The sequence below is a fragment of the Eleutherodactylus coqui genome, chromosome 7, assembly GCF_035609145.1.
Source record: "Eleutherodactylus coqui strain aEleCoq1 chromosome 7, aEleCoq1.hap1, whole genome shotgun sequence".
Taxonomy (NCBI): Eukaryota; Metazoa; Chordata; class Amphibia; order Anura; family Eleutherodactylidae; genus Eleutherodactylus; species Eleutherodactylus coqui.
Genome location: NC_089843.1, coordinates 132,791,955 through 132,806,290, shown reverse-complemented (window position 1 = coordinate 132,806,290; position 14,336 = coordinate 132,791,955). Strand labels below are relative to the sequence as shown.

The window sequence follows — 14,336 nt, the reverse complement described above, 5'->3', positions numbered from 1 at the left end:
ATGACCATGATTCACAGTGCTTGTCTATGGATGTAGCAACTGCTAACATAACTGCGTTTTGCTTGTCTTGATTTATAGGGATTGTAGTGTTGTTACACATTTTACATATTTAAGGGGTTCTACGAATGTCTTCACGATACATTATGATAATTCTACACGTACCATGTTTTGGATGTAGTGTATTGATGATGAAATGCTGTCTCAGATATTTTTGTTGTAACTCCTTTATACACTGGATTTACTTATTTGTATGAAATATGTATACTCTAACTGCATATATAATAAATGAGTAGGACTTATACTTAAAAGTATTTTGTGATCTAATATGTTTTCAGCTTGGAGAAGGGTGCAATTATTAATCATTAGCTGTGGCTGTAATGAAACTCTGTAATTGCTTCTGATTCTTCTGAGCACAGCCTCTAAATTTGCATGGCCACCACTCTCTGTAGAAGTCTATAGGTGACTAGAAGGGGGTCTCTGTGAACACAAGACCCTGACATTGCATTGCATTGAGCTTCTGGAGTCAGGCAACATATTCCATGTGGGGCACAATAGGGTAGATAACATCAGGTCCCGAGCGCCACCAGGAAATAGAGGGGGAAACAAGCAAGAAAGTAGGAAAGACATCCATGCAGGAAGAGACAAGTAAAGAAGGAAGAAGGAATAATACCTCCACAGTGCCACCTATTGGAAGGCAGCATTCCTTCAAGCCAAAGTTAGACTCTTTATACAAGCCTTGTAACAATGACTGCGAATTAAAAGCAAAGCCAGACTCCATGCACAGACAGCTGTTTCAGGGTATTTGCCCTTCATCAGGAGTCTGGCTTTGGAAGAGACAAGGGAATGTTAAAGGTATTTTGACTGTTTGATATTAACCAATCTTTTATATGTAATGAAAGTCTTCTAAAATGAGATTTTGTTTAAATTCTGAAAACTTTTTAAACACTGCCAATTACACATATAATGACAATCTCACATAGTAAAACGGTATATAATAAATATCAATCATGCCCCAACAGGTTCTGGATAGCTCATTTATTCTATTTTTATGACAGTACATTTATACGCTCTTTGAAGTATGGAATAAATTAACAATGTTCAGAATGGGAGGAGGGGAGGACTAATGACAAATTAGTGGACACAGTGCAAGAGTTTCATAACGGCCCTGCCTAGCTGCCTTACCAAACGTGAAAGGTCCATCATATTAAAAGCTGAGCTGAAGTCGACAAACACGACTCTCACATAACTACAACCAGCATCAACATGACTGGAAACTATAGTTCTATTCTCTCACACACGACCGGGTTTGAATAGCGGAATCCATGATCGTCACCCACACAGACGATCCGCGGCATTCCGCATCCACTACAGAAATAGAACATTTGCTCGCGGCATGTCCTATTTTTGCCCAGATTCTGCATGGACGGCTTCCATCCACAATGAACGTAGTTTTGGGAAAAAAAACTGTATTGCACATGTCCAACGGTGCTGGCCGCAGCCATCCGCATTGCAGACTTTATACAGGTACGTGCGGACGCCACAGGCACAGGGACAAATTCCACTGCGGGCTCCTACATGCGTATTCCAATCCGTTTGTGTGCAGCCGGCCTATATGGAGTAATTTTCTGCTGTAGACAAGTGCCGATTAACGATCAATTCTTTACTAGAGATGAGCAAGCATACTCGATAAGGACAATTGCTTGATCGAGCATTGTCCTTAGCGAGTATCTCCGCGCTCGGGAGATAAGGTTCAGCTGCCGGCGCGGGTGACAGGTGAGTTGCGGCAATCAGCAGGGGTGAGCGGGGGGAAGAGAGGGAGAGAGAAATCTCCCCTCTGTTCCTCCCTGCTCTCCCCCCCTGCTCCCCGCCCGCCGCCGGCAGCCGAATCTTTGCTCCCGAGCGGGCAGGTACTCGCTAAGGGCAATGCTCAATCGAGTAATTGCCCTTAGCGAGTATGCTCGCTCATCACTATTCTTTACCAATTAGATGCAAAATCTGTGACTATGTTCCGTATCCTATTGTTTTGAGTCTATCTCCTCGGCAATAGTCATTTTCATATTGCCCAGTTCTAAGTGAACCCACAGCAGTCAAATAAAGTTACTACATTTGCTGACATTTTAGTGCTGTGTTTGCAGTACAACCGCCGTTGAGTCTAACTACAAGAAGAAAAAAATCACTTTTAGATGAAACAAAACAAAAAAAGGATATTCTGGCTTAAAAGAACATTATCTTCTTCTTGCTTCTTTGCAACAATTATTAGCATTAGAAAAGGAAGGATGCCGCGCTGCAATAAAATAACTCAATTTAATAACGGAATGTGCCGCCTCTGTAAGCCCGCAATCTTACTTTCAAAAACATTTTTTAAAAGCAGGAAATAAAGATACAGAAAAAAATGTTAAATTGCTTTTTTCAAAGGAATTAGGTATTTGCTATTGCTTTGCCTTTGCATTTTGAAGTCTATCTTTCAAAGGGAGTACTGTATATTCGGCAACGTAGCGAATGTCAACCTGTACATTAAATAAAAGAGAAGCATTAGGAGGGAGGCTATTTTTATACATGAGCCATTGCATGGCAGATTCGGATCTCACCGTTTCCGTGAGGGCTTTTAAAGAATTTTTGAGGCTGTCCGCAGAGCGCTGTCTTGCTGAATTAAGCAGGAGGTCTGTATGGCTTGATATAAGAGGTTGCAGGTGATTGATGTTGCTTAAAATTTCTTTTGCCTTTGCCGTGTTCTCAGGTGAATAGTAAATACATTGGTACCCAGTGCTGGAGAGAAAGAAATGCAGATTACTATTAAACAGCTCAAAATTATTATCAGATTCCTTAACCCAGAAGTGAATAGTCAATTTAAAAAATAAAAGAAATGCAGTGAAATTGATTTCCTGTACTCGGGCAAATGGCAGCATATTTATCTGGGAGAATTCAAAACCAATCATTATGTTGAAGTAAAGCACCCGAGGAACCACAAACGTATATATGCGAAGAGTTGAAACCAATTTATTTGCTAGCTAAGCTTCATAAAAAGTAAGTACTGCATGCTGTAGGTTTATACACTTAAATAGAGATATTTGGACATTGTCCATTTATTCGACTTTTTTTGCAAAGTTCAGCAAAAAAAGTAACATTCTCCCTGTGGTATAAAATGAAACAATCCTTTAGATACAGAAGTTGGACACACAAGCAGTTCTGCAAAATGCTCTACAGCTGCTTCTATGGAAAACCGTAATTTTGGTGATATTTTTTTACATGTGGTTGTCAATGGAGATGAGCATGCGTACTCGGTTCGGGTGTTTTTGCACTCGAGCACCGCTTTTTCCGAGTAACTGACTACTCGCACGAAAAGATTCGGGGGGCGGCGTGGTGGAGCGGGGGGTAGCAGTGGGGAACAGGGGGGAGCTCTCTCTCTCTCCCCCCCCCGCCACTCCCCTCTGCAACCCTCCGCTTACCCCTGCCGCCCCCCAAATCTTTTCGTCCGAGTAGTCAGTTACTCGGAAAAAGAGGTGCTCGAGTGCAAAAACACCCGAACCGAGTACGTTCGCTCATCTCTAGTTGTCAATGATGCCATTTTTCTCTGCTGAAGACAATATGGATGAAATCATGGCAAACCATCAGCAAAACTGGGACTCATAGGGTAAAATATGGTGAAGGAACATATGGCTTTTGGGGTAAAAGTATAAAAATAAACCTTTATTGTGTAGTGAAAATTTCCACCGCGTTCTGCTATATTTGTTTCCAAATTTCATTATCTTTGTTGCAGTCAGTAAATGGAAATATTCTTGTTTACACCCTAGGACTAAAGGTCCTGTGCATATATTAGGGCTCCTGCAGATGAGCATAGGTGTAGAAATGCTGGTGATAGGGCGGTGTGTTTGCCCTGTGAATGGAGCGCTATTGTGGGTTATTGATCTCATATCGGCGCTTCTTACTGTACTTTTCTGTGATGCCGCAACCGTTCGCATCGGCACAGGACATACTTGCGCATTGATTTAACAGGCTGTGCAGCCTAATTAGTCCCTGATGTTATTGATTTCCCCACAAAATCTCACAGTTAAGTGTGCAATTTTGTGCGGAATCGGAGCACATTTGCGCAGCCACATAGAGTTGCAAATTGATTAACTCAGACAACCTCTTTAACTGATAGAGAATGGCCAAGGCGGAATACTATTGCAATAAACACTCAGCTATGAATGTTGATGTAAAGCTTCTGTATGTTAACAAGAATGTTTCCATTCACCACTAACAGACAGACATCTTGAAAATGTAGAGTTGCTTTTTGCCAATTGTAACCTCTGTACTAAAGAGGAGGCTTTGGGTAAGTACAACTTTGCTTGCTTCACCACCTGAGCTTGTGTTCCCTTATGAAGTTAGTTAATAGCACTTAAATCTTAGCGAACAATATGGCTGCCAGTATAACTTTCCAAGGTGGAATTCACTGCAGTGTATCTAATATCTACCAGGTAAACAGAAAAAAGTTTGGTACCGTGTTAGCCAGTAGAGCAAAATGGGATTGCTCTCAGCAAGAGAATCTAAGTAATCCTTTTAATGTCAAACAAAAAAACATGATGTTATAGCAAGCTTTCGAACCTGAAGAAGAACCCTTAGTAGATTAGAAAGCTCGCTATAACATTGTCTTTTTGTTGCCCAATAAAAGGTATCATATCTACAAGATTACTTGTTTCTCCTGCTGAGAACAATCACATTTTAATATCTACCAGTCATGTGCATAATGCTTTGTTACGCTCCATCTTGGGGCAAGCAGGATCCACCATAACCACATCATCGAAAGGTTGCACTAGGTCCTGGAATGCACAATCACAATAATGGCATGCAAAGGCTCGTTCTACTTTGTATACTTTTAATCCTACTTGAAATGATCTGGTGAAAAACAGTTTATTTTGAAGCCGGATTAACACAAGTAGTTGGCATATTTTCCTTTTTTTTGATACATGTGCAACCAACTGAATATCAATGGCAACTACAGTGGCAACTCAAGAAGCCACTTTACATTGCTCCTTCGTATGCTGCCAGCTGGCACTGGTTTAGAGTTCTTTTTATAGATGCAACATACAAAATGTGATTTTGTGTCTAGACGTCTTTTCACTTAGTGCAGTAAATGAGCTGTGCTACCTCGGCAGATGACTGTATATTCAGATTTAATCGGCTAACTTGCAAGTAACACCAAAGATGTGGCAAATCTCAATTTGTTCCTATGGAAAATGTTTCAGTGTAATGGATGCATATTTCCAGAGGTTTTGAACTAATCACTATGGAGTGGATATGTTTATAGCATTTTGGTTGTGTTGTGATTAATATAATATGATAACACCATAAGATGCGATGTCCTCTACATTGTGATATGCTGCTCAGATAGACACATTTTTTGCATACTTAGTTTTAGGAATTCATATTCTGTAACATTCTAATTATTTCTATCAATTAATAATCTCCATATTCATGACTTTTTTTTAAATCAGTGATTAAATAGACCATTCCTATACTGAATCTAAGCAGATGCCATGGAGCATCTGACGGGGCAAAGGACTCTGCAATCAAACACTACTCCCATCCAAATGTATACTGCAACGTCCTTAGTGTAAAATAATTACTAGGGGATTAGAAAGTGACAGATGCTACTCTGTGCCAGAAAAGTGCTCAGATCCGATGTGACTTCCCTTCAATCACAGTTCAGACAAAAGCATGGTTAATGATTGTCAAATGACCCTAAGGACTTAAGCACATGGGCATGGAGCCTGTATGGCAGTACAGAGATTGCAATGCTCCTTAGTACTAAACCGCACAGCTTCTGTGTATTGCTGTATAAGTATCATGTAAAGAATAATACCTCTGTGTATATCGTATGACCATGCTATGGGTTTTTCTTTTAATTATTACTGATTTGTATCGAATCTTACCAAAAAAAATTGTGTTATAAGTTATGCACTAATCACTGACGCAACTACAGGGGATGGGGTTGCACCCGGGCCCAGGAGCCTTAGGGGGCCCATAAGACCTCTCTTCTCCATATAGGGACCCCAGTACTATGAAGAAAGCATTATAGTTGGGGGCTCTGTTACAGGTTTTGCATCGGGCCCAGAAGCTTCAAGTTACGCCTTTGGCACTAATCATTTATGAATTTTGTTTTAATCCTGAGTGAATAAATCACATGTATTTCTGGACAGAGATAATTGCTAATTAAGAAACTTTTACGGGGAAATTAATTTTCATGTAAACACACATAACCAACAGAATTCATAAAAATTGTTAAGTGAATGCATCTGAAGCTAGACGGCCCGTGATGAGAAACACACCTGATGAGAAATGTCTATAGGGGACAAAGGGAAATATAATACTTCAAAGCCATACCTGTCCCTAATAGAGATGAGCGAACGTACTCGGTAAGGGCGATTTCGCAATCGAGCACCGCGATTTTCGAGTACTTCACTACTCGGGTGAAAAGTACTCGGGTGCGCTGTGGGGCGGGGGGTTGCAGAGGGGAGTGGGGGGTAGCAGCAGGGAACAGGGGGGAGCCCTCTCTCTCTCCCTCTCCCCCCCACTCCTCGCTGCAACCCCCCGCTCACCCACAGCGCACCCGAGTACTTTTCACCCGAGTAGTGAAGTACTCGAAAATCGCGGTGCTCGATTGCGAAATCGCCTTTACTGAGTACATTCGCTCATCTCTAGTCCCTAATCCATTTTTTATTAGAAAAACCCAGCTATGTTTTTATAATCAGGGGATTGAACTGCTTCACGGGTCTCGAGCACCAGGTTTGTTGGCCTTAGGGAATCACAGAATTCAATATGGGTTCAAGTTATTAATATTTCACCCTCATGTTTGGTATCTGCAGACTGGGAAAAATATGCTTCAGGGTTTAGCGATCATATCATCTCCATAGTAGCTTCCCTTACGGAGACAAAAGGAAAATTATGTCCTGCAACTGTCCTTCCTTAGCCATCCCATTATCACATACCTAAGAAGAGGTTTGACTGGAACTCTTTAGAATCTGATACCAAGAGATTTGCAGTGTCAAACACTTGGAGGTGCAGCCCAGTTTTTTAGTTTTGTCCAGCTTTTTTCTCCTCTCCGGGTTTTAACTAAAATAATTAGCAAGAGGTCAATTTTTTAAATTCTCTGTTTTTCATATCTGCTTTACTTGTATGTCATTTTGTTTTGTCTTTTTGGCAGCACCACACTTTTGGAATTAAAGCTTAAAACTTTAATAAGTTCAGTCTCTGTATGCTCTAGAGTATTTAAAGCATTGGATAGAGTATTTAACCCTTTGACTGTTAGAGTGCAGTGTGTGTTTCTGTGCACGTCTATGATATGAGGCGCAAAGCAACTTGTGGGCCTAATAATATGGCTGGTAATGGAAATATACATCTGTGATGTGTGGACTGTCCTGGGGTGTGAACTATTTCCAACATTGCAAAACTAACAGAGTGGAAATAGATTAATCCCTTGCGGTTTTGCTCGTGTCACATGTTGTGAAATTGGATGTATACAGAGGTATAATAGAGACCTTATATACCACTAAGGCAACCCTATTTTGGCTTTGTACAAAACTGATCAGTAATATAGCCATGTGCATGAGCCCCAAGGCTATTTTTACACCTCTGTAATATAGGGTTTTATGGGGATCTTAGTTACATTGCATTGATCAGCCGGAGATCTGAGTGTTGTGCCTGTTATACACATGCTAAAATGCAGCTGTGTTAGGCCCATGTGAAAGTGGTCCTATTTAAACTAGTGAATAATGGCATCTATCTGAAAATCTCCTTCTAGTAATATTATAAACTGATACGCTATGGCAATCCTACAGTCCTGTAATTAGTAGGAAAGATTGCTAACATAATTATAATATCAATGTGGTTTATTTTGCTTTAATATATATTGCTATGTCTGATACAGACAGTTTTTTTTAAACTCTTTTAAATTTTTATCAGTAAACTATTACTTTTCTGTTATCTGTGACTTGTTCAACTTGGCCTTGATTAAATCAACATTGTCCAAAGTCAAAGAAGAATTATAATAGACTCCATTAGTTGTCACACTCATAACTCAAAAGGTTTTTATTACTTCAAACAGGTAAGTTATGTGTGATAAGTGAGAATGGCTGGCCTTTGAAGAGGAAACATTGACGTGCATTAATGATAATAAGTAATGCTGGATAAATAAGAATGGTGGTTACAGCACTTAAATGCTATGGACACCTTCACAGCTTTTGTTTCTCTAAATCCATGCATTCTAACATAAAAATGATATTTGAGACTGAAGGTTATTAAACATTTTCAACAATTCACTATCTAGGCTTGCTGTGTGTTCCATCACATTGATAGCTGGAGGACTGAGATTCTTGTACAATCCAGATGTGGACCTAATGACAGTAAAAGGGGAGAGATCTGTATATGCACTAGGGAACGGGAGTGGATAGTGGCGCGGGGGAGACGTGTCGTCCCTTATCGTTACACAAGAAGAGGGTGGGGAAGGAGACCTTTAGGACACTTTCTACTTCAGTCTGCCTGACTGATGGATTCCACAAAAATCTCAGTCCTCTAGCTATCACTGTAATGGGACACAGGAACTGGCGTAACTGTAGGGGATGCGTTTGCACCTAGGCCCAGGAGCCCCTCTTCTCCATATAGGGAGTCCAGTACTATGAATAAAGCATTATAGTTGGGGGCCCTGTTACAGGTTTTGTATTGGGGCCCAGGAGCTTCAAGTTACACCTCTGCAATAAGGGGTTAAGAGAAGTTGCTGGGCCCCAAGACAAACTTTTGCACCCATGCCCATGAGCCTTTAGCTACGCCCCTGGACACAGGGTAAGTTTAGAGAGTAAATGGTTGGAAACTTTTAATGACATTCAATTACAAATATAATTTTTACGTAAAAATACATGTACTTAGAGCAAAAAGGAGCCAACAAAGGTGTCCTTAGCCTTTAGGTGTTATCAGTGGGGTGAAGAAAGAAATTATATCCTCTCATAAGATCCCATTTTTGAGTGAGATTGAAGGGGTGGTTGGGACCTTCAAGCACTGCCTAAGTAATCAGATGATGTCTCCACTAATGAAGTCTTAACAAAGTTCTAAACTGAATCATATAGAAAATATTTTCAAAAGTGAAAAGTAACAGTTTTCGTATATTTTCTATCTTGTTCTGCTTCAATGTTTCATTATAAAAGGATCACAAACAGAGTAGTCACCGACAGAAGAGGATAATGATGTCTATGAACAAATAAGAATTCTACATTGCTGTTCAAGGCCCTTATATTTATATATAGCTTTATAATTTAGAGATCAGCTTGTTTTAAATGAAGATGTACAGATGATGAAACATCCTGGACAGACATCTATAGCTAACTCCACAGCATGTTCCATTGTGGCTCCCTGAAGCCCATAACAGCAATAAAATAAAGTCTATGGTTACATTTATTGCCTGGTATCCAGTGGGGAAATGGTTGAGACTGTACTGTATGTTTGTGCAGTAAAACTGTCTAGGGATTGTTTAATTGACAACATCGAATCCTATCTGGTAGAACATTGGGTGACTAGTTTTCCAAGAAAATAAAACATATATTTTCTATTGTTCGAGTGAGAATAAAACATGGGCTGTATCATAACCTGTGGGATCTGCAAACAAAATAACTTACTGCATTTATATAAAGTGATATCACCCCTTATTTAGATTATTCTTCACTATGGTAAATAGGATTAGTTTTACTTTGGTTTTCAATTCATAGCTGAGATTCTACATACCGCTTCTTTCATGGTATAATTTAGTTCCTTATCAATAATGATACCCTATTTCTTCTCAATTTTAGACTCACCCAATAGTTTTAAATTTATGCTTTTTTATATAGACCAGTAAATAAAGGAAATAATAAGATTTAAAAATTGAAGTGTTTATCTCATGTAGACAATCATTGTCCATACCGTTACTAGTAATATGGACATCATAGAAAAACGTCCCACACTTTCAACCCTACATTAAGAACGTGTTCAAAAACCAGACTCTTTACAATGATTATTCCTCATTGAAAAGTATCTAAAAACATGCACACAAGGGCTAGACCAATGGGATAGGGGTAAATATGCCCCAAACTCCATGAAAAACACACAAAAATAGACTCAGACACAAACAAGAACTAGGAGACACACCGCTCTCCAGTAAAGTCCCATCAAGGGCTAAAGATGGTGATACGAAAAGAGGACCCAATGCACATCCGTATCCCTAGTGTAAGGGTCGGGTGTAATGGATAGGGAGCAGAGGGTTTTAATAGAAGTGCATTGGGGTTAATTATTGTCGACAAATAAGCATCACTACAGGCTCTATGCGTTTCACCGTCCATGTGGCAGATCTTCAAGAGATATGGATGCGTGGGTTAAGGCCGACTAAGATAACCAAATGAATGTGGTCTGAGTCACCAAACCATAAAATGATATGGGTGTGGCAACATTTATGCAGTCACTCTTAGGGAAAATAGGTCAGGGACCGATACTCAATAGTGATCAGCTGTCAGTATCCCCATATGGGAAAATAGGTCAGGGACCGACACTCAACGGTGTTGAGTGTCGGTCCCTGACCTATTTTCTTATGAAGGGGTCGGGAACAATCTCTTTTTCAGATATACAGAGATTTCTGGTCTGACAGCGATATTCACTGTCACCAAACAAGCTATTTACTCTTTAATTCCCTAACACCCCAGTGGGGAAACCAGTTCCCCATATGGGGATACCGACAGTTGAACAGTATTGAGTGTCGGTCCCTGACGTATTTTCTCCTAGGGTGACTGCATAAATGTTGGTGCACCCATAACATTTTATGGTTTGGACCACATTCTTTTGGTTAACTCAGTCTGCCTTAACCCACGCATCCATATGTCTTGAAGATCCGCCACACAGGCGGTGAAACGCATAGAGCCTGTAGTGATGCTTATTTGTCGACAATAATTAACCCCAATGCACTTCTATTGAGACCCTCTGCTCCTTATCCATTACACCTGACCCTGTCCTCTTTTCGTATCACCATCTTCAGCCCTTGATGTTACTTTACTGGAGAGTGGTGTGTCTCCTAGTTCTTGTTTGTGTCTGAGTCTGTTTTTGTGTGTTTTTGATGGGGTTTTGGGGTGTATTTACCCCTATCCCATTTGGTCTAGCCCTTGCGTGCATGTTTTTAGATACTTTTCAATAAAGAATAATCATTTTAAAGAGTCTGGTCTGTGAAGGGGTTTGAATATTTCTAGACTTTCTGCTCGCTGTGAATTCTAGACTAAGAAAGTGGGAGAAGAAGAGGGGGAATGCTGGCGTACTAGCACGAAAGAAGACGTCAGAGCAAACTGCTTTATTGGGCAAACACATTTTAGTGCCAAATGGCACTTTCATCTGGCCACTAACAAGGCTAATGGTCCGACAAAGGTGCCGTTTCGGCACCTAAATGTGTTTGCCCAATAAAACAGTTCTTCTATGGCTCTGACATCTTCTGTCCAGTGTGCCAATATTCCCCTCTTTTGCACTCAGGCTTATCTTTGCGCACATGGTGATCACTGGCGTTCTGTTCAGGGAGGTTCTTGCTAATTTTGACGGGTGCTTCAGTGTGTTGTGCCGCATAACCACTACAGGTACCATTATTCCTTTTGTATTGTTGCTGCTTGTATTGGACCCTTGCCATTCTACACCATGGAGTGTAATTTTCTTTATTTCAGTTTAGTCTATGAACTGGAATGGAGAGCTGCATTGTTATTGCAGCTGCCACTCTGGCAGACTCAAGCAGTCTATGCATTAGCAATGGAGCATAAGAACTCCCATTACATATTTCCATTCTTCTGTACAAATTTCAATTGCATTTGTCCACAGTGTTTACTTGCTAGTTCCCGTCATACAGTCACTAAGACACAGGATTGAAAGAAAACTTCATTTAACATGTAAAAAACATGGGACAGTTGTATTAAATACACACAATACACACTTAGTCAAGATAGCCGTTGGCTGAACGACACCCCCATACACACGCATGCTTAGCTTGGGCAAGCATGAAGGTGTTTGGAATGTACAGATAGGAGAAAGCCGCTGCCAGACACTTCAGTCAGTGGTTTATATCACCAAGAAAAAACATTGGCAGTTGAAATCCTAATATTAATAGAGCTCTACTAATGCATATGACCACCTTTAGAGCTATGCACAGATGTAGCACAAACCTTTAAAAGCTGTGCTATACTAATTGTGTAGTGCAGCCGCTGCCATTAACTTTAAATGACAGCTGTGCTATACAAACAGCATAGCCGCACCAGGTTGCACTGAGCCATGACTCATTACCTGCGTAAGATGCATTAGCAGTATTACATCGGTAAATTAAAAATACAGGCTTGTTTTCAATAAAGGACATTCATATCTGGTATGTCCACTTTCTTTCAGCAATGTATTGAACTGGCAGGTTCAATTCAGTTTACAATGCCTATAGTCTACAATACCTTGAGTGCCCAACTTTGTATGATAGGCCGAAAAGAGACATATGTCGATGCAGGTCAGCCTATTACCCCCCAATGTTGATACAGAGCAAGGCAAAAAACCCAATGAGGTAGAAGCCAATTTTCCCCATTTAAGCGAAAAAAAGTTCCTTCCCAACTCCAATCTGGCAAACCGAATAATCCCTGGATCACCGACCCTTCTGAAGTAATCAGTAACTATAACATGTAATATTGTCTCACTCAAGAAAGGCATCCAGGGCCTTCTTAAACTCAAGTTTACCATCACCACGTCCTCAGGCAGAGAGTTCCATAGTCTCACTGCTCTTACAGTAAAGAACCCCCTTCTATATTGGTGTAGAAACCTTCCTTCTTCTAGATGTAGAGGATGCCTCCATAACCTTTACTATCATACATCTATTCTTTAAATCTATGGAAGTCTTCAATATATATATAGGCAACTATGTGTCCAATAAGTAATATTAAGATGCAAAGATCTGGTATGATTAATTCATTGTTTTGTATTTAATTGCAATACTTACTTTCGTTTTTCTGCCTCAAATCTAGTGAGGAGTCTCCTGAGGCCGCCACTCTTAAATCCCTGAGAATGTGCTGCTGGGGCACCAATGGTAATAACATCATACAGGGCATCTGGGGAAAGAGAGATATATGGTAAGTACTTAAAGTGAACCTAGTCAAGTTCACTTTATGTATATGATAAAACTTTTGCTCAATGACAGGGGAACTTTGTATTCTATTAACAAGTGATTCATTTACAAGAACAGCCGGCGTCAGTCTGGAGAAAGTTAGTGACTCTTCTCAAGTAAGCACAACTAACTAGCTTTTAATAGTCAACAGATCCCAAGTTACAACTTTGTTTTGCATCACGGTGTGAAGCAATATGTTATGTTTTTTTTCTGTAAGTATAGAAAGGTTTGAATTATGCATTAATTAAATGTAAATGAGACACCGTTAAGTATGCACATTTGTCATCATGTGTAAAGCTGCCTGTTGTCTTTCATAATGCATGATGGCAAAGCATACAGCAGCATTGCAAAATAAACCATCTTCATACAAAGCAATAAAGGTTTCCCTTAAACAAAATGAAAAGTATTTGATGTGAATCATAAGAGAAATTTTTCACCATTTATTAGCCCTTTTAGAGCCCAAAGCTGCGCAATTGTACAATAAGATTTTTTTAATAATTCATCTTAAATTATCATTGCACTCCGCAGTCCTATAATAACACTTCAGAACACAATAAAGCAATGCGGCATTTACATATAAAGCAGTGTTACTATCATTGTTCCTTAAGGATTGTGGGAAAGCTATTCATATGGTTGATATAAAGCAACAATATGTAGTGAAGGAGTATAACATTGCATTCACCGAGCATAAAAGCATAAAGAACAAGGTTATTACAGTTTATAGAGTTAACAGTCCTCGCGGATCATCTCCAAAAGTTCAATCAGTTTCTATAACTTTTCAGAACTATTCCAAAGAGTAGCCCAGCAATATTAGGAAGCGATATGGTCACTTTCCATCCTGATATTGGAGTGTTCTCATTGGAGTGTCATCCTGGGTAAAAGGACTATCATAAAGAGTCCATATTTCAGCTAGAAAACCATAACCACCTGCAGCTAAACTTACTATGGTACTTCGGTGGAACGTTTGGGTACTGCAGTCCTAGTATAGAAGCTAAAAGCCGGCCTTATTACAGATGTCTGAAACAGGCCATAATGGTTTTGTGCCTCAAAGAACACCAATAGCAATACATTCTGGAATATGTCTGCAATGTTGATTCATTCACATTTGGCCATACTTCCATGTGTATTGCAAGGTGCAGGAATACTGAAATACAATCTGTCATTTTAAAGCCCT

General features: G+C 39.9%; 1 protein-coding gene and 1 long non-coding RNA gene across 7 annotated transcripts in view; one reads left to right on the top strand and one right to left on the bottom strand.

Annotated features, from left to right (window-relative positions):
- Nucleotides 1–14,336, bottom strand: part of INPP4B (inositol polyphosphate-4-phosphatase type II B) — a 519,946-nt gene that overhangs the window by 91,787 nt on the left and 413,823 nt on the right. For all 6 annotated transcript variants that reach the window (XM_066573709.1, XM_066573708.1, XM_066573704.1 and 3 more), the window contains 2 exons: nucleotides 12,998–13,106; nucleotides 2,589–2,766 (listed from right to left, as the gene is read on the bottom strand). In XM_066573709.1, the coding sequence (XP_066429806.1) occupies nucleotides 2,589–2,766; nucleotides 12,998–13,106 (287 nt within the window). The remainder of the gene's footprint in view (nucleotides 1–2,588; nucleotides 2,767–12,997; nucleotides 13,107–14,336) is intronic.
- Nucleotides 1–14,336, top strand: part of LOC136572799 (uncharacterized) — a 52,551-nt gene that overhangs the window by 35,358 nt on the left and 2,857 nt on the right. The window contains exon 2 of the long non-coding RNA XR_010785821.1: nucleotides 13,023–13,127. This is a non-coding gene — a long non-coding RNA (uncharacterized lncRNA). The remainder of the gene's footprint in view (nucleotides 1–13,022; nucleotides 13,128–14,336) is intronic.